Raw genomic sequence first — 20,437 nt, forward strand, 5'->3', positions numbered from 1 at the left:
ATCACTATGGGTTAATTAGAGGTCCAAGTGTTATCTCAACAATTAAATAATTCAGAAATCACATCACACTGAAATCAAGGCTGATATTTCTGTTTTCTTGACTTCTCATGCCATTTGACTATTTCCACGATGTGTCCAATTCTTTGGTGGAGCGTCACATTTCGAGACAGCAAACAAATTATCAAATAGGAAAGCAGAATGAAGAATGCTGTGATTGATCTATACAAAGGTACATGTAATGTTCACTTTTAGGAAAGTGTCTGTAAAATTTGAGGTAGTTTTTACCTTTAATGTGAACAAAGACAAATTGACAAATCCGGGGATTTGAACCAGCAATCTTCAAGATTTATCAAAGGCAGTCTCCCTGTTTTGTCAGAATCTTTGGTTCTGGGGTACCCCAGTCAGAAGTCATACAACCACATGTGTAGGGCTAATGACATACAATTTGCATGTGTTTTTTCGATCTAACACCACTGGTTTGAATTTATGCCAAAATGTTAATAATTTACCAATGATGCCTTTTGATTCTTTTACAATCAATCTTGAAATTTTACGCACACATTACAGAACAGAACACTACCTTTGAAAATCAATGAACAAATATTACCTGTGACATCTCATACCAAAAATGGATGGATTAACAGTGAAATGAGGTAGGGATGATGAATTGGGATTGGAGGAAATTCCACTCGAGAAAAGAAATGCAAGAAAAGAAATGCATTGCTGGATAAAATACGAATGACTGCTTCATGTTAAATTATGGTGAGGTAGAATGTGTATAGTGAAGTCAGAAACGAGTGATCATTGGATTAGTGAATAGAAATAGTCCATTGGTCAGCATCCTCATCAAAAGAAAGTGTGATTGTGGAAAAATATATATATGTATTGTGTGTAATTTTTGTTTTCATTTTCAACACAAAGCTTTGGGATGTTTACTGAATAAACATTGAGTATTTTTCTATCAAATTAAAACCAAGATTTGAAAAGGAAAGTTCCAAATGTAGAATTCCAAATGTAGACTTTTAGGCTTTGATTCAATCTCACAAGTTCCCGACTTAATAAATTTGGTTTGCAGAGCAAGTGGCTATCCTAGGTTGAACAAGGACACTAAACAAGCACCATTTCTTTCCTTAACCTACTCTACGTGTTCCACATCATCTTATAAAAAAAAGCACCACAAAAAAACATTACTTTAAAAGGAGGGGAAAAATGCTGCAATGTTGTAAACTAATCTTTAACAGTGCGAGACAATCTAAACACTTACACGAAGACAAAAAGGAGGATGCTATGCCAAACATGGGGTGTTCATCTGTGTATATAAAGCAAACATAAATAACATGTACAATGCCTTTTGCAAAAAAAAAAAGTAGGTTAAGCCCGGTTCATACTTCATGCGAAGCGAATTTGACGTGAATTTGTCGTCGCAACCCTGCTTTCGCAGCGATATTCGCAAGTGAGTTGAGCAGAGTTGAACTGCTGCGAATTTTTTGTTGCGAATTTGTGACGTCAACATTCGTATTGCAATCGCATTCGCAGGAAGTACGAGCTGGGCTTTCCTCGCCTTACATTGATCACAAGAGCCACAATTCTGGTTTTCTGGTTTTTAAGTGAGATTTGTTTGTATTATGTGGTTTTGCCCTTACACCAGTGTGTGTATGTATGGTATATCGTTCCTGAGTTCAGTGGACAATAAATCACAGGCATACTCGTGTGGATATTTTTTAGTTGTTATCGAAATTCATTACAAAAACCAAGTTTCTTATACCCATGTTTACTTATGAGATTAACGTATCGAGAGTAACCAAAACATAGGTTACTCGCGTGACACTATTCACATGAGTCACAATTCTGGACTTGAGAATGATTTCAAAGACAGTATTGAGTTTTTGTTACATGTATTTACAGAAGATCTTTTGAAATCGAGTCAATAAAACTCAGTTTGAAAACCAGTTTTCTGAAGCGAGGCCAATGTAATGCGAGTAAACCCAGACAGTTACTCGCATTACACTGGTCACATGAGTCACAATTCTGGACAGAAAATCTCTTGATATGAGTCATTAAAACTCAGATTGGAAACCTGATTTCTGAAAAGTGGCCAATGTTACGTGAGTTACCATGCAACTGCCCCACGGAGCTCTTCTCTTATTTTTCTCTCAAACATATTTTATCAAAAAGTTAATTTTTCTCTCAAACGCATTTTACAAAAGTAAATCGGTATAACTCTTAGAATTTTCATTTAAAAAATCTTCAGAAAATCGGTAAAACTAGCTTGTGTTAAGTTCCTGCCAAATGGATACATAACACATTTTTGAAAGAGGCGCCTCCCAAGATTGACTTAAACAAAAAACTTTTGACTCGTTATCAAACAATCTGAGAGAAATATTAGAAGAGCAAGGGATATGTTTAAAAAAACTTTTAGACACACTGTTTAAAAAAAAAAAAAAAAAAAACCAAACATATACACACTGCAGAATACAATATATTCAAAGCGAGATAAAACTATGCATGTTGGAAAAATACTAAGTAAGTAAGGTTTGCATTGACACCATGTAGAACAAGATGGATTGTCTCAGAGCCACCCCTACTCATAAAAAAATATATGTTTACATGGTGTCACCGCAAACCTTACTTACTTACTAAAAGGAACACGTTGCCTTGGATCGGAGGAGTTGGTCTTTGAAAAGCGCTTGAAACCATTTGTTATGAAATGCATATGATTATAGAAAGATATTTTAAAAGTAGAATATAATGACCCACACAAGTATCACTCGAAATTGCGTGGTTTTCCTTTTCCATCATAGATTAACACATCGGCCACTTATGGGAGTCAAATTTTTGACTCCCATAAATGGCCAACCATGTTAGTTGGTAAAGTAAAAGGAAAACCACGCAATTTCGAGGCAAATTTTGTGTGGATCATTGTATTCTACTTTTAAAACATCTTTCTAACCATATGCATTTTATAACAAACGGTCACATACAATGTACGCTTTTTAAAGACCAACTCGACCGATCCAAGGCAACGTGTTCCTTTAATATTCAAAGCGCTTTTCTATGCAATCGATTGTCCTATGGTAGCTATCCACTAGCTGAGAAAACTAATACATGCTCAACTGATAATTTTTCCGGTGGAGTATAATTTCCCAGAGTATTTTTTCTTGTAACTATCTTCCCTCTTTTAGATCTCAAAAGAGTCTATCATCAAAATATGTATAATCATCACTCAAATATCTAACTCTTTGTCAAGTTAGTTAAACCAAAACATTAATTCAAGAAAATTAACAAATGTCCGAAACAACAAATTGAGGGCGTTTAACCGGAGAAAATCATGCATAAGAATGTTTATGTGTGAACGGGTTTTCCTTTCACAAAGAGCTAAGATTGATCTTAAGATAAGCATCAATCTTAAAGGAACATGATGCCTTGGATCGGTCGAGTTGGTCTTTGAAAAGCGTTTGTAACCGTTTGTTATAAAATGCATATGGGTAGAAAGATGTTGTAAAAGTAGAATACAATGATCCACACAAACTGCCTTTAAATTGCACGGTTTTCCTTTCACCTCGTCGACGAACACGGCCGGCCATTTATGATTTTTGACGCCCATAAATGGCCGACCAAGTTAGTTCGCATAGTAAAAGGAAAACCAAGCAATTTTGAGGCAAATTTGTGTGGATGATTGTATTCTACTTTTAAGACATCTTTCCAACCATATGCATTTTATAAAAAAAACGGTTACAAACGCTTTTTATAGACCAACCCGACCGACCCAAGGCAACGTGTTCCTTTAACGATAACCCAAGGACATTCAGAAAAATAAAACCTTTACAAAAGCAGCTAAGATAGTCAGTGATTTCAATGATTTGTTTATATCTATAAACTATAAGCATCTGCCAGCAGTATACTCCCGAGAAGTTATTGGTCCGTGGGATGATTGCATAAAACAAGGTGCATTTCATATGGCACCACAATGGCACCTTTGTTTTGACTTGCCCAAAATATCTACATTTCTACGTCTAGGTTGTACTCTAAAGATTCCGGTGCAAAGCATTCCAAACTCAAAGTCCAATGAAGGGATTCAAAACATGTCTTGGATTGTTTTTCTCTCCATATATAAGTGCTGCTATTCGTGTCTCTCACAGACCACTGATGGCGTTTCAGATATTATGGATCCCAGCAGAAAAACCCCCAAAACGCTTCTTTTAAGAAATTAAAATTACTATTCACTACAAACACAGAACCAGGTACAGAAAAAAACATATCCAGATCAACTTAAAAGGTTTGAAGAGTTGACATCAAATTTCTTTCAATGTTTTATGATTTTTCTCAATTTAATTTGACCAAAAATTGTTGCTTAAATCTGTGAAACTTTTCTTAAAATTTCTCCTGGGTAAGAAAAAACAGAACCAGGTAGAGGAAAAAATGCATACCCAGATCAACTTATAAGGGTTGAAGATGACTATACAATTTCTTGCAATGTTTTTTTATGATTTTCCCAATTTATTTTGATCAAACTGTTGATTAAATATGTGAAACTTTTCATAAAAATATTTTGCACGAATTTGTGTCTCTAAGAGAAAGTCAGATGTAAAAGTGAATCAGGCATTGACAGGCAAATATAAATTAAGATTATTAAAGTAAAGGGATAGTTCAACAGTAATTGTGAAAGTTCACATTTTCACATTTCACAAAAAGGTAAAAAAAAAATTACCCCAGTTTAATATTTTTATGTCACAGCTTAGAGCGTTCTCTCTAGATTATAATGACAGAGAAAAATGATGAACCACATAAATTTTAATGGGACTGTAGGATTTAAAACAATTTTCAAACCACTGTTGTACTTTCCCATGCCATTAGATTAGTAATGCTGCCATACATATCAAACATTCCTTTTCAAATATGCAGCGCAGACTCAGAGTTTCAATTCAAGATGCTTAGTAAAACTACAAGATGCTCAGACAAATTTAGGTGACCAAGAAAGCAACAACACTGGTAGGGCCCAATGTCATAAAACTGCTTAATAAGCAGAAAATATTGCTAAACCAATTTCTAAAAAGCACACATTGGTGGGAAACCAGTCACATCGACACGACATGGCAGTTTGCTGGTAACTGTTTTCGGTAATCACATCGTTTTAGAATAGTACTTTTTGTTAAAATTTTGTGTGCACAGCTCTTTGAAATTAGGTCTCAAAGTGTGTGTGTGATGATTTCTAGTTCTGAGGTCCAATTTCTTTAAGCTGTAAGCGAAAAAAAAAACTGTGCTAAGAACAGAAAAGTCTTATTTCTCAGAAATTTACTGGCAAAAACTATCATGTAATGGTGCAGGTGTGGATCCCTGCTCAGTCTTGCTTAGGAAAAATTACTTTTTAAGCTTGGTGAGGTTGGGCCCCGACTAAATGTTAAGTCAGTACTTTAAAAATCTATGTGTATAGTCTAATTTCAAGCAATGTTCATATATTTTTTAAAGCGCATTCGTGGATAGCTATCACAGACTGAAATACACAATCAAATTAAGAAAACTCTATATAATGTTCCTCACTCACATTGCGGGCTAAAAAAAATGCAAAAAGGAAGAAATTAACCAGCAAAGCAAAATTACAAATTAAGCGCTGTTAAAATTTCAGGACTGCTGCGAAGGAGTTGTGTACACCACTGGTGGAACATGACAAGTAGATCATGCACTTTCCAAAGTTCATGACGCTGTTTATTAATATTTCAATTATTTCTACAAACGGTAACAGAACACTTTGTGGTTTATGTTTAAAATATCACAGGTAAGCAAAGCATCATGGCAATGAATTCCTCACATAGCTTTTATGACTAAGGACTTCTCGTTACCAAGTATCACTTTAGACTCCTTGTGAACCTAGCATGAATTTGGCTCCTCGCTTACATAAACAAGAGGGAACTTCGAGGCCAGCTTGGTGGAGGGGGAATATAAAGCATGGGACTTGTCTGCGATTCTGCAAATCCACTAAAGTGTTAGTCCAAAACATGGCGCATTAGAAATGAAATTAAAAATGCCCTGCGTTAGTAGCGCCATGAAATTGGCTTCCGGCCCAGTAAGCATGAGCGGAAAAAAAGCAGCGCCATTAAATTTGCTTCTGGCCCAGTAAACCTTAAGTTTTGCTGTCTTTCCACCAGAAGTGTACACTGATGCCTTTCTTTAAAAAAAAAAAAGAGAAAGTAAAACAAAAACCAAAAAACACAAACAATGAAGTTTTTTGGAAGCCATTGGCATGTTTTCTACCTGCGGTGGCGCTGTTGTCATGAGACATGCCGATGATAGTTGGTTGACTCTCAGCACTGAATTTAACGTGCGGTGTAGTATCGGCGACCGGCGTGGCCTGGGAACCAGCCTGGGATCCTGGTATATAGGGGTGGGATTGTAACACTGTTATACAATCATGCAAAGGATTCCTAAGAAGGCACTGGAGACACTATTGTAAATTACTCAAGATAAAGGTAATTGCATATATGCAAAAATGCTAAAAATTGTGTTCTTGAAATAAGAAAAACATCTTATTTTGAGAAAATATTTCTTGTGTCACTCCCTAGAAAAAGTTTAGAAACCAACTTGGTAGCGAGCAATGGAGAGCTGTTAATAGTATAAAACATTGTAAGAAATGGCTCCCTCTGAAGTAATGTAGTTTTTTGGATTGAGGTAATTTCTTACTCAAATATGTTAAAAGACTTAGCTGAAGCCTTTATTAGGCATCTGAAAGCACACATAAATTTGCCCAACAAGGGTGGGTTTTTTTTCTCGGGTTTTTTTTTTCTCTTGCAACATCGTTGCCCAATTGAGTAAAACAAAATTCACAGACAGATTTGTTATTTATGCATATGTTGGGATACATCAAGTGAGAATACTGGTCTTTAACAATTACTAAAGGTGTCCAGTGCCTTTAAAAGGAATGTATACATTTGGTAATTACTCTTAAATTGAATGGTAATACAAATTTATGGTTAGAAGCTTGCAGGGCATAAAAAGAAAATTGTGTTCATGTCACAACATTTTTGTAGTGGAAAAAACAGGGAAACTTCTCGAGAAAGCTTGTAAGAAGGTGTTGAATCACTGATTAATAAAATAATAGCATGCATTCCTCTGCACATGTTTGGAAAACTGTTTGAACCCACAAGAAAACTACCACACAAAAACCCCAAAACAATTTCATTAAAAACAGAAAGTTCTTCAGCAAGTGAACAGAATAAAACAGTGCCTTTTAATACCAGCCGGAAGAATATTGTAAATATGTGAAAAGTTTTCAAAGAATTTGGATGATAAGTTAATTTTTCAACTAATTGAACAAAATACACATCTTAAAAGAAGTGATTTACAAATAGGAGCTGGTTTGTCGCACAGTGCAAACCTCTTCAATCGTGTCTTATTCATATACAGGCAAGATGTTTGGTTTTTAAAAAAGTAGGACAATTATTTCCAGTACAAGGGCTGATATTCATTCACACATGGTGTAGGCTGTAACAGATATTTGAAGCCTTAATAGTAAATATTTTACTGATTTTTTTCTAAAGGTTTCATGCCAGTCGCATAAATAAAAAGTAAATGTGTGTCAATATTCATGCTTTAAAAAAAAACCATTGGTTTGATTGTTTATGTTCACTTCAAGCTATGAAACTTATCAATGATGAATATTTTTGAGCGTTAAAAAAAAAATCATTCCATAAAATGAAATGTGTTAAAAGTAAGTAGATATTTACTGCTTACACAAGCAAGAATCCCTGTTAACAAACTAAAACAAAATGACAACAGCCTTCTTCAGTAAAAACAAAAGGTGGCTTTAAATCATTGTTTATAGACAAAAATCTGGTAGAAACAGAAACAAATAATGAACTTTCATGCAGTGTTAAAGGCTTAAATATCGATGAAAGTATTTTTGTGTGTGTTATCAATGAATTAAAACCACTCAGAACAATCGGACTAAAATACTTTTGAAGAAGAAACTTCGAGATTGGAGATCCACAACTCTTAAACTAGAAAAAGAGTTTTTAACAAAAAAATTCTTCTCCTTTTATGTTTTAATCCAGGAGTGAGAATCATTGCTTGAAAGGGGTCTAAAACTAGAACCCAAAAAAACTAGAACCCAAATAAACTAGAACCCAAACTAACTAGAACCCAAATAAACTAGAACCCAAATAAAATAGAACCCAAATAAACTAGCATCCAAATAAACTAGAACCCAACCAAAACTAGAACCCAACCAAAACTAGAACCCAAATAAACTAAAACCCAAATAAACTAGAACCCAAATAAACTAGAACCCAAATAAACTAGAACCCAAATAAACTAGAACCCAACCAAAACTAGAACCCAACCAAAACCAGAACCCAAAACCAGAACCCAAATAAACAACCCAAATAAACTAGAACCCAAATAAACTAGAACCCAAATAAACTAGAACCCAAATAAACTAGAACCCAAATAAACTAGAACCCAAATAAACTAGAACCCAAATAAACTAGAACCTAAATGTTAGGAGATTTTAAGACCAGTGTCCTGTGCTCTACATGTTTCACAAATCTGAAGAAAACAGAAGCTCTTTTTGTACCAAGCAGTCATTCCAAAAAAAAAAAACCGTTCAGATAAAAGTCTAGACATTTCTCATCCATTTAATAATCCTTTACTCCAGACCCACACTGTGGCATTTGATGGCACCATTCCAATTTGCTTGGACCAAAAGCAAAGATTACTTTGAACAATCACATTTCGTCAAAAATTTTAAAAGGCCATTTTCATATTTGCTTGAATAGTCTGTGTAAATATTTTGAAAAGGCATCAAGGCAAAGAGCAGGGGGCAACAGAGGAAAGGTCCTCCAGGTAGTTCTAGCTTTGTGTTAGCAGAAAAAAAATCCTCGGGACTAAACTCTAGCGACAACCTTACCGAATAGCGAGTCCGGTCGGCTACGATGGCGGTTACGGAAGCTATGATTATGCTGATCCCTTGCAGCTGGGGATGAAGGGACGGGATGACGGCGTAGGAGTCCACCACGACTCTGTTTCCTACCGGGGGTGACTGAAAATCAAAACAGTATTACAGACTATATCAATTGTCTGAAATTTTCAAGAAAGTGAGTAACAGAAATACACTTGTAGCACTTTATGTAAGAGTTCATTATCTTAACCTCTTACATTAGAAAAAGTTTAAAAGGGCTGGGGTTTCCCTAAACCTTTTTTTTTCCCACTCATCACCACTCATTTGTTCACGTAATAATGCACACAATTTAAAAAGTAGCAACAAATTTAAATAAAAAACAAGTAAGTGAAGTTCACAAGTATCCCACTTTATTACTTTTCCATCAACAACCATTTTCATGAATTCGTGATTTAAGGATGTATAAAACTCTTTTGCAATCAAATCTTTGACATTTATCAATCAATGACGCAAACAAAAATTGTTTATGAATACAACTTTTTACACCATCTTACAAACTTAAAAACAATCTCTCTTTGGGATTTTACCATTGTACCTCTCTTTTATAGTGACATTGACATTTTGTTACTCACCTCAACAGACTAGAAAAGGAAGGGTTTATTTAACACGTCTGACGCGAAGGGGTGACCGCTAAGTTTGGACCCTGGGAACTTTCTTTTCAGAGACACAAATGGAAACCTCATAGACACATTTCTTCAAATGTCTTTGGTTGAGACATGAACGATTTTATGACTGCTACCTTTTTTGTCGTCCTGCTGTTGATCCACATTGTTGAGCTCAGTGTTACTGCTATGTTGGGAATCATCATCACCTCCAAGAGCAAAGCTGATCTTCCTCTCACTCGTTCCTGGTCAAATTAATAGTAATATGGATTCTTATAAAAGCTATATCCTGCAAAAACAGTGTTAGTGACCTGGCGTTTCGTCCCTTGCAAAGTCTGATTTGGTCGATTACCTTTGGGAAAGACTCTTGTAGGATCGAGACATCAGGCTACTATACTCAGCCATCACTTTAGTCCAAATATTTACAAGGTATTCAAGTGAGTAGGGTTTTAAACTTGGCATAGTAAAAGTATAATTAGGTGATGAGTGCAGTAGCACCATGGGAAAATCTCTTTTGAGTACTGGTGGTTCCGAGAAGGACCAGTGGTTGACAACACTCTTCAGAACCAAAACTTCCCAAAAGAGATTTTCGTGGTACATGGTCCTCAAGTTGAAACCTACCAGAAGGACTATCCACCACAGTATGCGGCGCGCTGTGCCTTGGTGGGGGAGGGCTAGACGTGACGCTTGACCCAGCGCTAGCCTGCCGCTGTACTGTCGTCATGCTGGGCGCCGATGAGGAAGGCAACTCCAGATACTCAGAGTCCCGGGTTGGGGCTCGACCGAAGCCGCCTCGGTCCACCTTACGGGGTTTCGGAAGGTTCTGGTAGGTCTCACGTAAGAAGGATGTGATTTCTAGAAGAAGCTGACAGGCAACCATCTTCAAGGCGTGAGGGCAGGCAGTGCCGGTTGGGTTAACGGTGGCTAGAGGTAAACAAATAATAAATAATAATAACAGTTTGCAATGATGATATTTTTATAAAGAGGACTTGAACCTTTGAATGGTTGGAGTATAAATAGGTGAGGTTTTCGGTAACACTATGTGAAAATTTCTTTTCTGAGTAGTGTTGGTTCTAAAAATCACCAGGGGTCGGTTTCACAAAGAGTTAGGCTAGGAGATATACAAACTGCATGGTTAGTCCCAAGTTAGGACGAGTAACTGGTCCTAACTCGAGATAAGACTAGTCCTAACTCTTTGTGAAATCCACCTCTGAACCCCACCCAAGTAAAATGCCTGTGATATTAGACTGTATCCACCGATTAACATCAGAACTTTCTAAGTGCTGTTTGAAGCTTTGCATGGTGTGGGAAAATAGGATAATAATTAACCATTACTAGTAAACTTGTGGATCCAATCATGTACAAAATCTCTTTCGGAGGAGTGTTAGCTCCGAAAAGAGCCTAGGTGTGTTCTTGATGTTTCATACAGTACACTCTGCTCATCTTCAGGAGAGAAAAACTCTCTCTTTTTGATATTTATTTAAATATTTCTTTCAAATTCCTACCTTCGTCTAAGAAATCCTCCTGATCGTCCTGTTCCCTCAGTCTTTTCCTGACACTCTCGTCTTTGACTTTACCGATAACCACGGTCAAGTCTCTCGCCTCCTGCCGTTCAATCTCCTCCAAGCGAGCTCCGATCGCCTGCAAGGGGAAAAGACGAACGGGAATCTTGTTTTTGATTGGTTGCTCTAGAATTGCAAGGGTCGTGGGTACGAATCCAGTAATATGCCTGTGATATTTTTTCACAGGACTCGGGGAAAGTACTGAGTATACAGTGTATTTTTTTTTTTTTTTTTAAACAACTCAACTTTATAAACCCCTTTTCTCAGTTTTATTCTCTCACATCTCTTGGCATTTCTACTTTCACAAATATTGAACCAAAAGTGGTATCAACATGGGGTTTAACAGTACTTAAGCATAGATAATGCTCTTTTACAAATAGAATTGTTTGAAGTCCAGGGTTGACGAATGGCTCATTTTGCTTGATCGCATCACAAATGGCTTCTATTGACAACTAACAATACCTCAGCCCAGAGATAGAACATCTTGGCGGCCATCCGTTGCAGCGAGGCATTCTTCCTATAGCAGGAACCCATCGTACGAGAGCTGAAGACATTACTAGAGACACGCCCTCGCTGGTAGGAACGGCCGCTCTTCATCCACTCAGGCCAGTCACCATGGTTACAACGATAAACAAAATGGCAGCACTCTAGCAGCAAGGCTGCCCTCGCAACCACTGGTGCATTCTGGCGAGGAACGAAAAACAAATTGTGAATTTCAACTAAGCTCTGATGACAACTCAAGAACTTGTATCATACATAGGAGAACTGAAGAAGCAGGTCTCTAGATGGCATAGGAGAGTTTTCGAAAACCATCGTAAACATCAAGTCAAACACATTCCGAGTCGAAATTTAGCTTGCTTAGTCCAAACTTGACAAATTCAAACTGAGGTTCAAGTAAAAAAGGAGGTTGTGTAGTTACAATATGAGGAATGTGAGCACAAATTGCTCCAGGAGAGTACTGTGTGTACATTTTACATCCATAAACCAGTGAGTGTTAGTTATTTTCCTCTATTCGATAACATACCAGTCTGCAGGCCTGTATGCTTCGTTTTTGAAAGGTCAAGGGCACCAAGGCATTTTCTCCTTGGAATGGTAAAACAGGCACCCTGTGAGGACATTTTAAGTTTCTACTGGAGCATTTCAAGGGCACCAAGGCAATGACCAGGGGGCATGGAGGCAATCGCCTCCGTTGCCTCAGTGAGGTATCAGGCCTGTGAGTCTGTCTTTAATACCAGGTCTAGAGCAGCGGCCAGGAACTCAGCATCAGGGAATGTCCCTTTCTCTTCTTGTTCTTTTCCAGCGCTTTGCATCCCCTGGTTAAAGGCACTTTTGAATGTCCTTTGAATGTTTGTTAATACTATTATTATTTTAAAACCCCACTAGGTATGAATTTAGCATATCCATCTCCTTGGAATGGTTAGGGGCACCCTGTGAGGACATCTTAAGTTTCTACTGGAGCATTTCAAGGGCACCAAGGCAATGACCAGGGGGCAATCACCTTCATTCCCTCTTTGACGGAGTCAGGCCCGAGTCTGTCTTACCAGGTCTAGAGCAGCAGCCAGGAACTCAGCATCAGGGACTGTCCCTGGATTACAGCAGTCCATCAAGAGATTAAGTCTCTTCATCCCAGCGGCTATGACTACCCTGTCCACTGGCTTCTTCTCCTTCTCAGTGGGGAGGTCCAAGGAGTCCGAAGCGGCTTCCTCTTCATCCTCCATCGAGCGAGGTGTGTCACATTCTGTAGGGTTTGATTGGTGGGAGGTTAAGACTTGAAGCTTTGTGTGGTGTAAGATCAGACTTGTGACTTACTCAGGTGGGATTCCAAACCACAACCTTTGCCATGACAGAGCAGAGCCCAATTTCATGGCTCTGCTTACCGGCAAATTCTACGCTTACGATCACCATTCTCCGCTTACATGAAAGCGCCAAATTTTTTGTGCTAGCTGTGTAAGCGTAAAATGCCTGGTAACGCGGAGTACGAACGTGCACAAGCCAAAATTCCCTGCTAACCCATGAAATAACGCTTGTCGTAGGTGCAGAATTCCCTTACCGCAAGCGCAAATTCTTTGCTTATGGTAAGCAGAACCCTGAAATGGGTCCAGATGTCTTACCAACTAGACTACCAAGATGTTAAATTTGCATTGAGGAGAACAAAACAATTAAGTTTTAACCTTACAGTGTAATGATTTAAAAAAAAAAATCATATTCTTTATCCGCGAAGCAAAACTAACATCGAATTAAGCTTTTATTTCTCACCATCTCTTTCCTCATTTGAGGATGGGTCTCGTTTACTCTTCTTGCGAAACTTGGAGAGGAAGAAAGAGTGATCCTCTACCTTCTTGCGGCTTGAGTAAAGGTTGCCAGAGTCCTGAAAGAAAAGAATGGCAGGAAAATGAAAACATGATTGAAATAAGAAAATGTCTTAAAACATTTTTGTTCTTGTAACGACCATCTTTGTATTTTGTTTCCTGTAATTTCCTGACCCGAAAGTGCTTTGAGATTTTATGATTTTATGGTGTACGTTATATCAAGAACAAATTATTATCATTATTATCATGGTACCATCTTAACATCCTTCAAAAACGTGATTTACAAAATATGCATTCTCAAAAACTGAAAGTTCTGTTACTCAGTAATTGTCTGAGTTATACTACTTGCACACTACTTGGGTAGGATTTGAACCCACAATCTTTGTCACTCTACAGGCATGGAATCCTACAAAATCAAAAACTGCACTATAGTATCCTACATAGTCATATAACTTAAGTCTCCTGACGATGACTAGAGCAAGCTAATCGAAACGTTGAGACCATTTCAAGAACTGACTCCGCGGTAGTACAGTAAATTACGATCCTATAAGCTAAAGTAGTAGTCCCAGCCTATTTCTATACCATCTGCCCAGATAATAGTTAATAAGCAGGACAGTTCTTTTCAGAACTGAGAAGTCTCCCGAACACCCGAACAATCCACCTGGCAAGTAGATACACATACATGTAAGGTGTTATCTTCTGCGCCTTGAACACCCAGCAGGGTGGATATGTGCGCATTACAAGTCTTTTATTATTATTGTTATTATTACCGCAAACCAAATATATATTGATACCTCACCATGCTATGCCTCAAATCCTGTATGCAATAAAGAAGAAATAGTTTCTGAACTCACAGTGTGGACGTGAACCTTCTTCACTCTGGGCGTCTCTGTTGGTTCGGGAATCTCTGCGCCGTCATCGGAGCCGAGATTTGAGCGTATTGCCCGGTTGCGCCAAGTGGTCACAGCTTGGGCTGTACGCAAAATATCTATCAATTAGTAAATTTATTCTGAAATCACCATATAAAACATTATATCCGCACACGAAAAATCACACTATTTCTACATTATTTCAAAACAATTTTAAAGGCAGTGGACACTATTGGTAATTACTCAAAATAATTATTAGTATAAAACCTTTCTTGGTGACGAGTAATGGGGAGAGGTTGATGGTATAAAACATTGTGAGAAACGGCTCCCTCTGAAGTGCCATAGTTATCGAGAAAGAAGTAATTTTCCACGAATTTGATTTCGAGACCTCAGATTTAGAACTTGAGGTCTCGAAATCAAGCATCTAAACGCACACAACTTCATGTGATAAGGGTGTTTTTTTCTTTCATTATTATCTCGCAAGTTCGATGACCGATTGACCTCAAATTTTCACAGGTTTGTTATTTTATGCATATGTTGAGATACACCAACTGAGAAGGCTAGTCTTTGACAATCCAATAGTGTCCACTGCCTTTAATGACACTTTCTTAGTACCTAACTGGCACTGGCATAGAATCAGAACAAAAACCAAGATTCTTTATTTAATTTTTTTTTTTTTTAATTTGCAAAACAAAATTAACGGCTGACAGTCGGCCCTAGCAGAGTCTTTCTGAGAAAGACTCTGCTAGGGTTGAAGTGTCAGGCCATTGAATATTGCATTTATAACATAGGTCCTTTTGGTAGGTAAGCAGTTTGCAACAGCTAGTTCTATTTTCTCAACAACAACTAAATGTGTAAAACCAACAATTTTATGCTAAAGTTAAATGCACAGACATCATTACAAGCGGTTACAATCTGCATAATGGTCCATTTTGGGAGTCAAACTGCATGTCAAGATATGGTCTACATCTAGCAGTGTCTGTCACCTGAAATGCGCACTTCAAAAATGGCTTATCTAAGATTTAACATAAGTTTCATTTGATTTGGGTGAATACCAGAGTAAAGTAGGACTTCATCAAAACAGTCAAGAGCGTGCAAGTTTTCAACGGACCACAGACTCGAGGCCATTGGTTTTAGTATTGGGACGGTAAAGTATTGAAGTATACTTACCCATAATACAAATGAGATCAATCTTGCTTTTTAAGGCACTGGGGGTATGGACACTTTTGGTATTTGAGTCTGTGTCCACACTAATTAATGGGGTGTGACATTTTTTCATAAATGGGTGGCAAAAATGAAAAAAGTAGAGTTCCGTCCAGCTTGTTTCCAATTCCAAAACACTATAGGATTTTTGTTTGCAAAGAGCAAGACAAATTTCTCTGTAGTTAAGTAATAACTGGGGATCATTTTCCAAATTATTATATTTGTAACATGGGAGTGTTGTCCTTTACAGTGATGTCCCTGTGAGGAATGTTTTCAGGCAACTGTGAGGGTAATTGCAAAGAGCAAGACACACTTCTCTGTAGTTAAGTAATAACTGGGGATCATCTTCAAGATTACTATGTTTGTAACATGGGAATGTTGTCCTTTACAGTGCTGTCCCTGTAAGGAATGTTTCCAGGCAACTGTGAGGGTACTCAAGAAACTACAGCAAATTTCTGGTTCAGTACAACTTTCAGCTATAAAAAACCCAGCCTTGTGGTATTGACGATTGTCCCCCAACCTTCAAGCCCTGCAGCCATCAAGTCATGCATTACTCTGGTATTCCTCACCGAACTGAAAGACACTGAACCGTCTCTTCCCACCGGCTCCCTCTGCCAATCTCTCATCATCCAGGGCGCAGTCTGTACTGCGGAACTTCTTCCTGAAGAGGTGCCTTCTGAGGCGGGTACCTGGACTGACATCTCCCCCGTCCCCACCGTCTTTACCCGGTGGTGCCGGTATGTTCCTGTCAGAGTCAGACTTGGTCTCACTGAAATGAAAAGGATCCATGAAGTTTGGACTCTATATGTTGTTGAATCTATGCAGTTGCTAAGTAAACCTTCATTTGGAAAAAAAATTAACCTGATGCAATTACCAATTTCTGTGCATCTGACCCCAAGATAAAACATCTAAAAAGATGAATTTTTCTGCTAAGAGTCTTCAAAGGGCATTTGAAAATAATTTGGAAAATCAACAATCATGTAACATCATTGCCACCAGGTTGGAATGGAGCTGACAGAGAGGAAATACCGAGCAGTATTAAAATCTATACCTAACTAAGGCCGTATCCGAATTGGCGGCTATGGCTACGACTACGACTGGATCGCCGCGCCGTCATGCATTGAAGTATAGGACACCCTTAGCAACACCCCTGGCAACGGTCGTAGCAGCAGCCATAGCCACCAATTCGGACCAACCTAATTGGGATCTTAAGCCGTATCCAAATTGGCAGGTAAGGCTATGGCTAGTGCTAAGGGTATTGGTAAAGACGTCCTATACCTAAACACATAGTGATGTAGAACTCCAGCCGCCAATTCAGACATCGCAGTCTTACTTTCATAAGTTTGGCTTAAGTCTCCCTTTCAAGCAATTAATTCTAGTGTGAATTTCGAGGTAGAAACTGAATGCATTCTTGATGCCACTTTAGCTCTTTTTGGGTTTATCGATAATAAACCACGTAACTTGCACCTATAAAAGGAATCTTGTATTTGTACTTAATTATCTTGGAACTCCTGTCTTACCCTTGTTTGCCGGCTTTGTCTTTATCTTTCTCATCTTGCCCCTTCCCCGAGGAGTCAATGAGTCCACTCAGAGCCACTCTTCTAAACACTCCGCCATGAGCCTCACGGATGTAGTGAAGAAGCTGACGAACATCACCATACAAGGCCTGAAAGAAATCATAGCATCACATAAAAAGTAATAATAATAATAATAAAGACTTGATAAAGACGTAATGTGCACATACGTTTTATTAAAAAAATAATATAAAAAAAAAAGTAGGAAGGAAAAAACTCAAAACAAAACGACACAACTAAATTAGTCCTTGAAAACCAGTGAAATAAGATAAGTTTGAGAAGAGATTTTAATTTTGTGGTTCTGAGACAAAATCTAATATTAAGTGGTAGAGAGTTCCAGATGCGTGGCGCAGCTGAAGAAAAAGAGCTATTACCCCAGGAGTGTCGAGACTTCGGGTTCATTGAAGAAAAAAGTGGTACTGGTTCGAAGATTCTTTTACAAAAGTGCAAGATTTACAGTAATACCATGGTTTGTGGTGGGGTGTCGTGGCTGAGGCAGTGGACTCAAATTCTGTAATTTACAGAATGTAGGTTCGAATCCTGACATGTCATTGAGCACGGCATTTTATCATAACTCTCCACCCAGGGGTACAAATTGATTCCAGCAACTTCACGTAAAAACCGAAGAACTTGGGGATCAAGTTGGGCTCATTGGTTTCTTTACCTGCCTTTCACCTCTGTTGACCCCGGTTCAAATCTCACCTCAGAATGTAGCCTTGCATGTAGATTAGGTTTTCAGTCCCTACCTGATTGCGCGGGTTTTCCCCATTTTGGGTTTCCATCCAACATCTAAAATAAAATTTCTTCTCGTTTTCTTTCCATCCTGTAATTGGCCCTAATTGCGCTGTTGGGCGTGTAATAAATAAATATATATAAATAAATGTCTACCGAATTCTCCGGGATGTTCAACTCTTCCCTAGAGTTGGCCAGTCTGGTGACGAGCGCTTTGAAGATGCTACCGACGATGGTCCCCTCCACTCCACGTACCCCGGTCCCGGCAACGCCACTGCCGAAGTTGGTCGCGAAGCCCCCTCTAGCGATCCCTTCATTTGGACCTGAGCTTGGACCTGCATTGTAGAAAGGAGAACCTACATGTACAGGATTGTGTACAGTGTAGGGAGGAGATGGGGTAGGGGGGATAGGGGGGTAGAGGGGTAGAGGGGTAGAGGGATAGGGGGTAGAGGGGTAGAGGGATGGGGGTAGAGGGGATGAGGGGTAGAGGGTTAGGGGGTAGGGGGAAAGGGTAAGGGGTAGGAGGATATGGGGTAGGGAGTAGGGAGGTAGGGGAATAGGGGGTAGGGGTTGGGGGATAGGGGTTGGGGGATAGGGGTTGGGGGATTGGGGTAGGGGGAGACAGTGGGTTTGGAGAAACATGGGTTTAGAGAAACATGGGTTTGGAGAGACATGGGTTTTGGGAGACGGGGGTAGGGGGATAAGGGGTAAGAGGGTTTGGGGGTAGGGGGTAGGGGTTTTGGGGGTCGGGGTGATAGGGGGTAGGGAAGACAGTGAAAGGGGGAGACAGGGGTTGGGGTAGACATGGGTTTGGAGGAGACAGAGGGGGAAAGAGACAAGGGTGGGCGGAGATAGTAGTGGGAGGAGAAGGGTTGCACAACAAACATCACTGGATTAACATCTGGGAACATAGTTCAGGGGGACAGGGGGATATACGTATCTAAAGGCTGTGTACACCTGAGGTTTGTCACCAGTTGGCGATTTTGGAAATCTTTACCCGAATTTGTCATTGCCAGTTGGTGATTTGGATATTCTTAATTATAAATCTTTTTGGATGTAAATGGAAAATTACAAAGATTTTGTATGTGTTTGATTTGTGTCATTATTGGATTAAATGTTAGAAGTTGGCATCAAGATAACAAGTGCATTGCGTTTTGGTTTCATTTAGAAATGGCAACAAATATTTACACCAATGTTTTTTTAAACATTTAGAATGGAGTAATGCTAAAAGCCTGGCAAACCAGAATGCTAAATGAAAAGATCCAGTTCAATCTTTTATCAGTAATTTTTACACAAAACCAAATCAGCTACTACATGTAGCTTAAAGCACAAAAAGTAGCTAAGCACAACAAAATCATGCTTACCGGATAACAGTAAGCAGCCAACAAAATATGTACATGTAAAGTGAGTCAATGTACCACCATTGTAAATGGTAACCTGTTTATTTTTGCTAAGCAGACCATGGTTAAAGACACTGGACAGTGGTAATTGTCAAAGACCAGTCTTCTCACTTGGTGTATCTCAACATGCATAATAGCAAACCTGTGAAAATTTTAACTCAGTTGGTTGTCAAAGTTGCGAGATAAAAATGGAAGAAAAAACACCCTTGTCACACGAAGTTGTGTGCTTTCAGATGCTTGATTTTGAGACCTCAAAATCTTGTTTTGAGGTCTTGAAATCAAATTCAATTTTTAAGTAGAAAATTACTTCTTTCTCGAAAACTACGTTACTTCAGAGGGAGCTGTTTCTAACATACTATCAACAGCTCTCCATTGATCGTTATCAAGTAAGTTTTTATGCTTACAATTATTTTGAGTATTTACCAACAGTGCCCAGTACCTTTTAAAGCAAAAGGTTGGTCTTGAGTATGCCTTGTTTGAATGAATTCTATGGGTAGGATGATTTAGGTTAGAGTGTACACCTCCTTTACTAAAGCATGCAAGGTAATGCTTCTAAAAACGTGATGGGGAACTACTGACGAGCAGAATGGGTAACGGTCACTCTTGCCACATCTTTTGTATCATTTTACCAAGAACAACTTTTTGTGTTTTATCTGTGTTAAAGCCATTACACACTTTCGGTACGGAGGAAAAAGATCACAGATTTACAAATAATTTACAGGGTTTACAGAAGGTAATGGTGAAAGACTTCTCTTGAAATATTATTCCATGAAATGCTTTACTTTTTGAGAAAACATTCAAACAGTATCAATTCTCGATAGCGAGACTGACGGATTTATTTTACAACATGTCATGACACGGCGAAACGTGCGGAAACAAGAGTGGGTTTTCCCGTTATTTTCTCCCGACTCCGATGACCGATTGAGCCTAAATTTTCACAGGTTTGTTATTTTATATATAAGTTGTGATACACGAAGTTCGGGACTTGGACAATACTGTTTACCGAAAGTGTATAACGGCTTTAAAAAAGAAAGCGGGGAGGCCCACCTACTAATACTTTGACTACAGAATTGGCGCAAAAGAAATTGTGTTTCAAAAATTGTGTTTCGGGAAACAAATTAAAAAAATTGCTGCCCCCAAAAATAAACTTTTGTATTTATAAAAAAAACACCCCAAAAAACCCACAACCCTTGCGGGAAGATTTCCGCTTCCTGCCACCACTTTTCCTTTCAGTTT

The 20,437-nt window shown here is 38.6% G+C and overlaps 1 protein-coding gene across 6 annotated transcripts in view; it reads right to left on the reverse strand.

The window, feature by feature from the left end:
- LOC117298266 (protein unc-80 homolog) overlaps positions 1–20,437 on the reverse strand; it is a 123,862-nt gene that overhangs the window by 68,097 nt on the left and 35,328 nt on the right. For 5 of the 6 annotated variants that reach the window (XM_033781415.1, XM_033781416.1, XM_033781412.1 and 2 more), the window contains exons 5-16: positions 17,958–18,157; positions 17,016–17,161; positions 16,065–16,264; positions 14,278–14,411; positions 13,371–13,482; positions 12,656–12,852; positions 11,577–11,798; positions 11,058–11,193; positions 10,174–10,476; positions 9,690–9,797; positions 8,900–9,031; positions 6,250–6,366 (exon numbers count right to left, since the gene is read on the reverse strand). In XM_033781415.1, the coding sequence (XP_033637306.1) occupies positions 6,250–6,366; positions 8,900–9,031; positions 9,690–9,797; positions 10,174–10,476; positions 11,058–11,193; positions 11,577–11,798; positions 12,656–12,852; positions 13,371–13,482; positions 14,278–14,411; positions 16,065–16,264; positions 17,016–17,161; positions 17,958–18,157 (2,007 nt within the window). The remainder of the gene's footprint in view (positions 1–6,249; positions 6,367–8,899; positions 9,032–9,689; positions 9,798–10,173; positions 10,477–11,057; positions 11,194–11,576; positions 11,799–12,655; positions 12,853–13,370; positions 13,483–14,277; positions 14,412–16,064; positions 16,265–17,015; positions 17,162–17,957; positions 18,158–20,437) is intronic. The other variant, XM_033781413.1, reaches the window with a different exon arrangement.

Source organism: Asterias rubens, chromosome 13 (assembly GCF_902459465.1).
Source record: "Asterias rubens chromosome 13, eAstRub1.3, whole genome shotgun sequence".
Taxonomy (NCBI): domain Eukaryota; kingdom Metazoa; phylum Echinodermata; class Asteroidea; order Forcipulatida; family Asteriidae; genus Asterias; species Asterias rubens.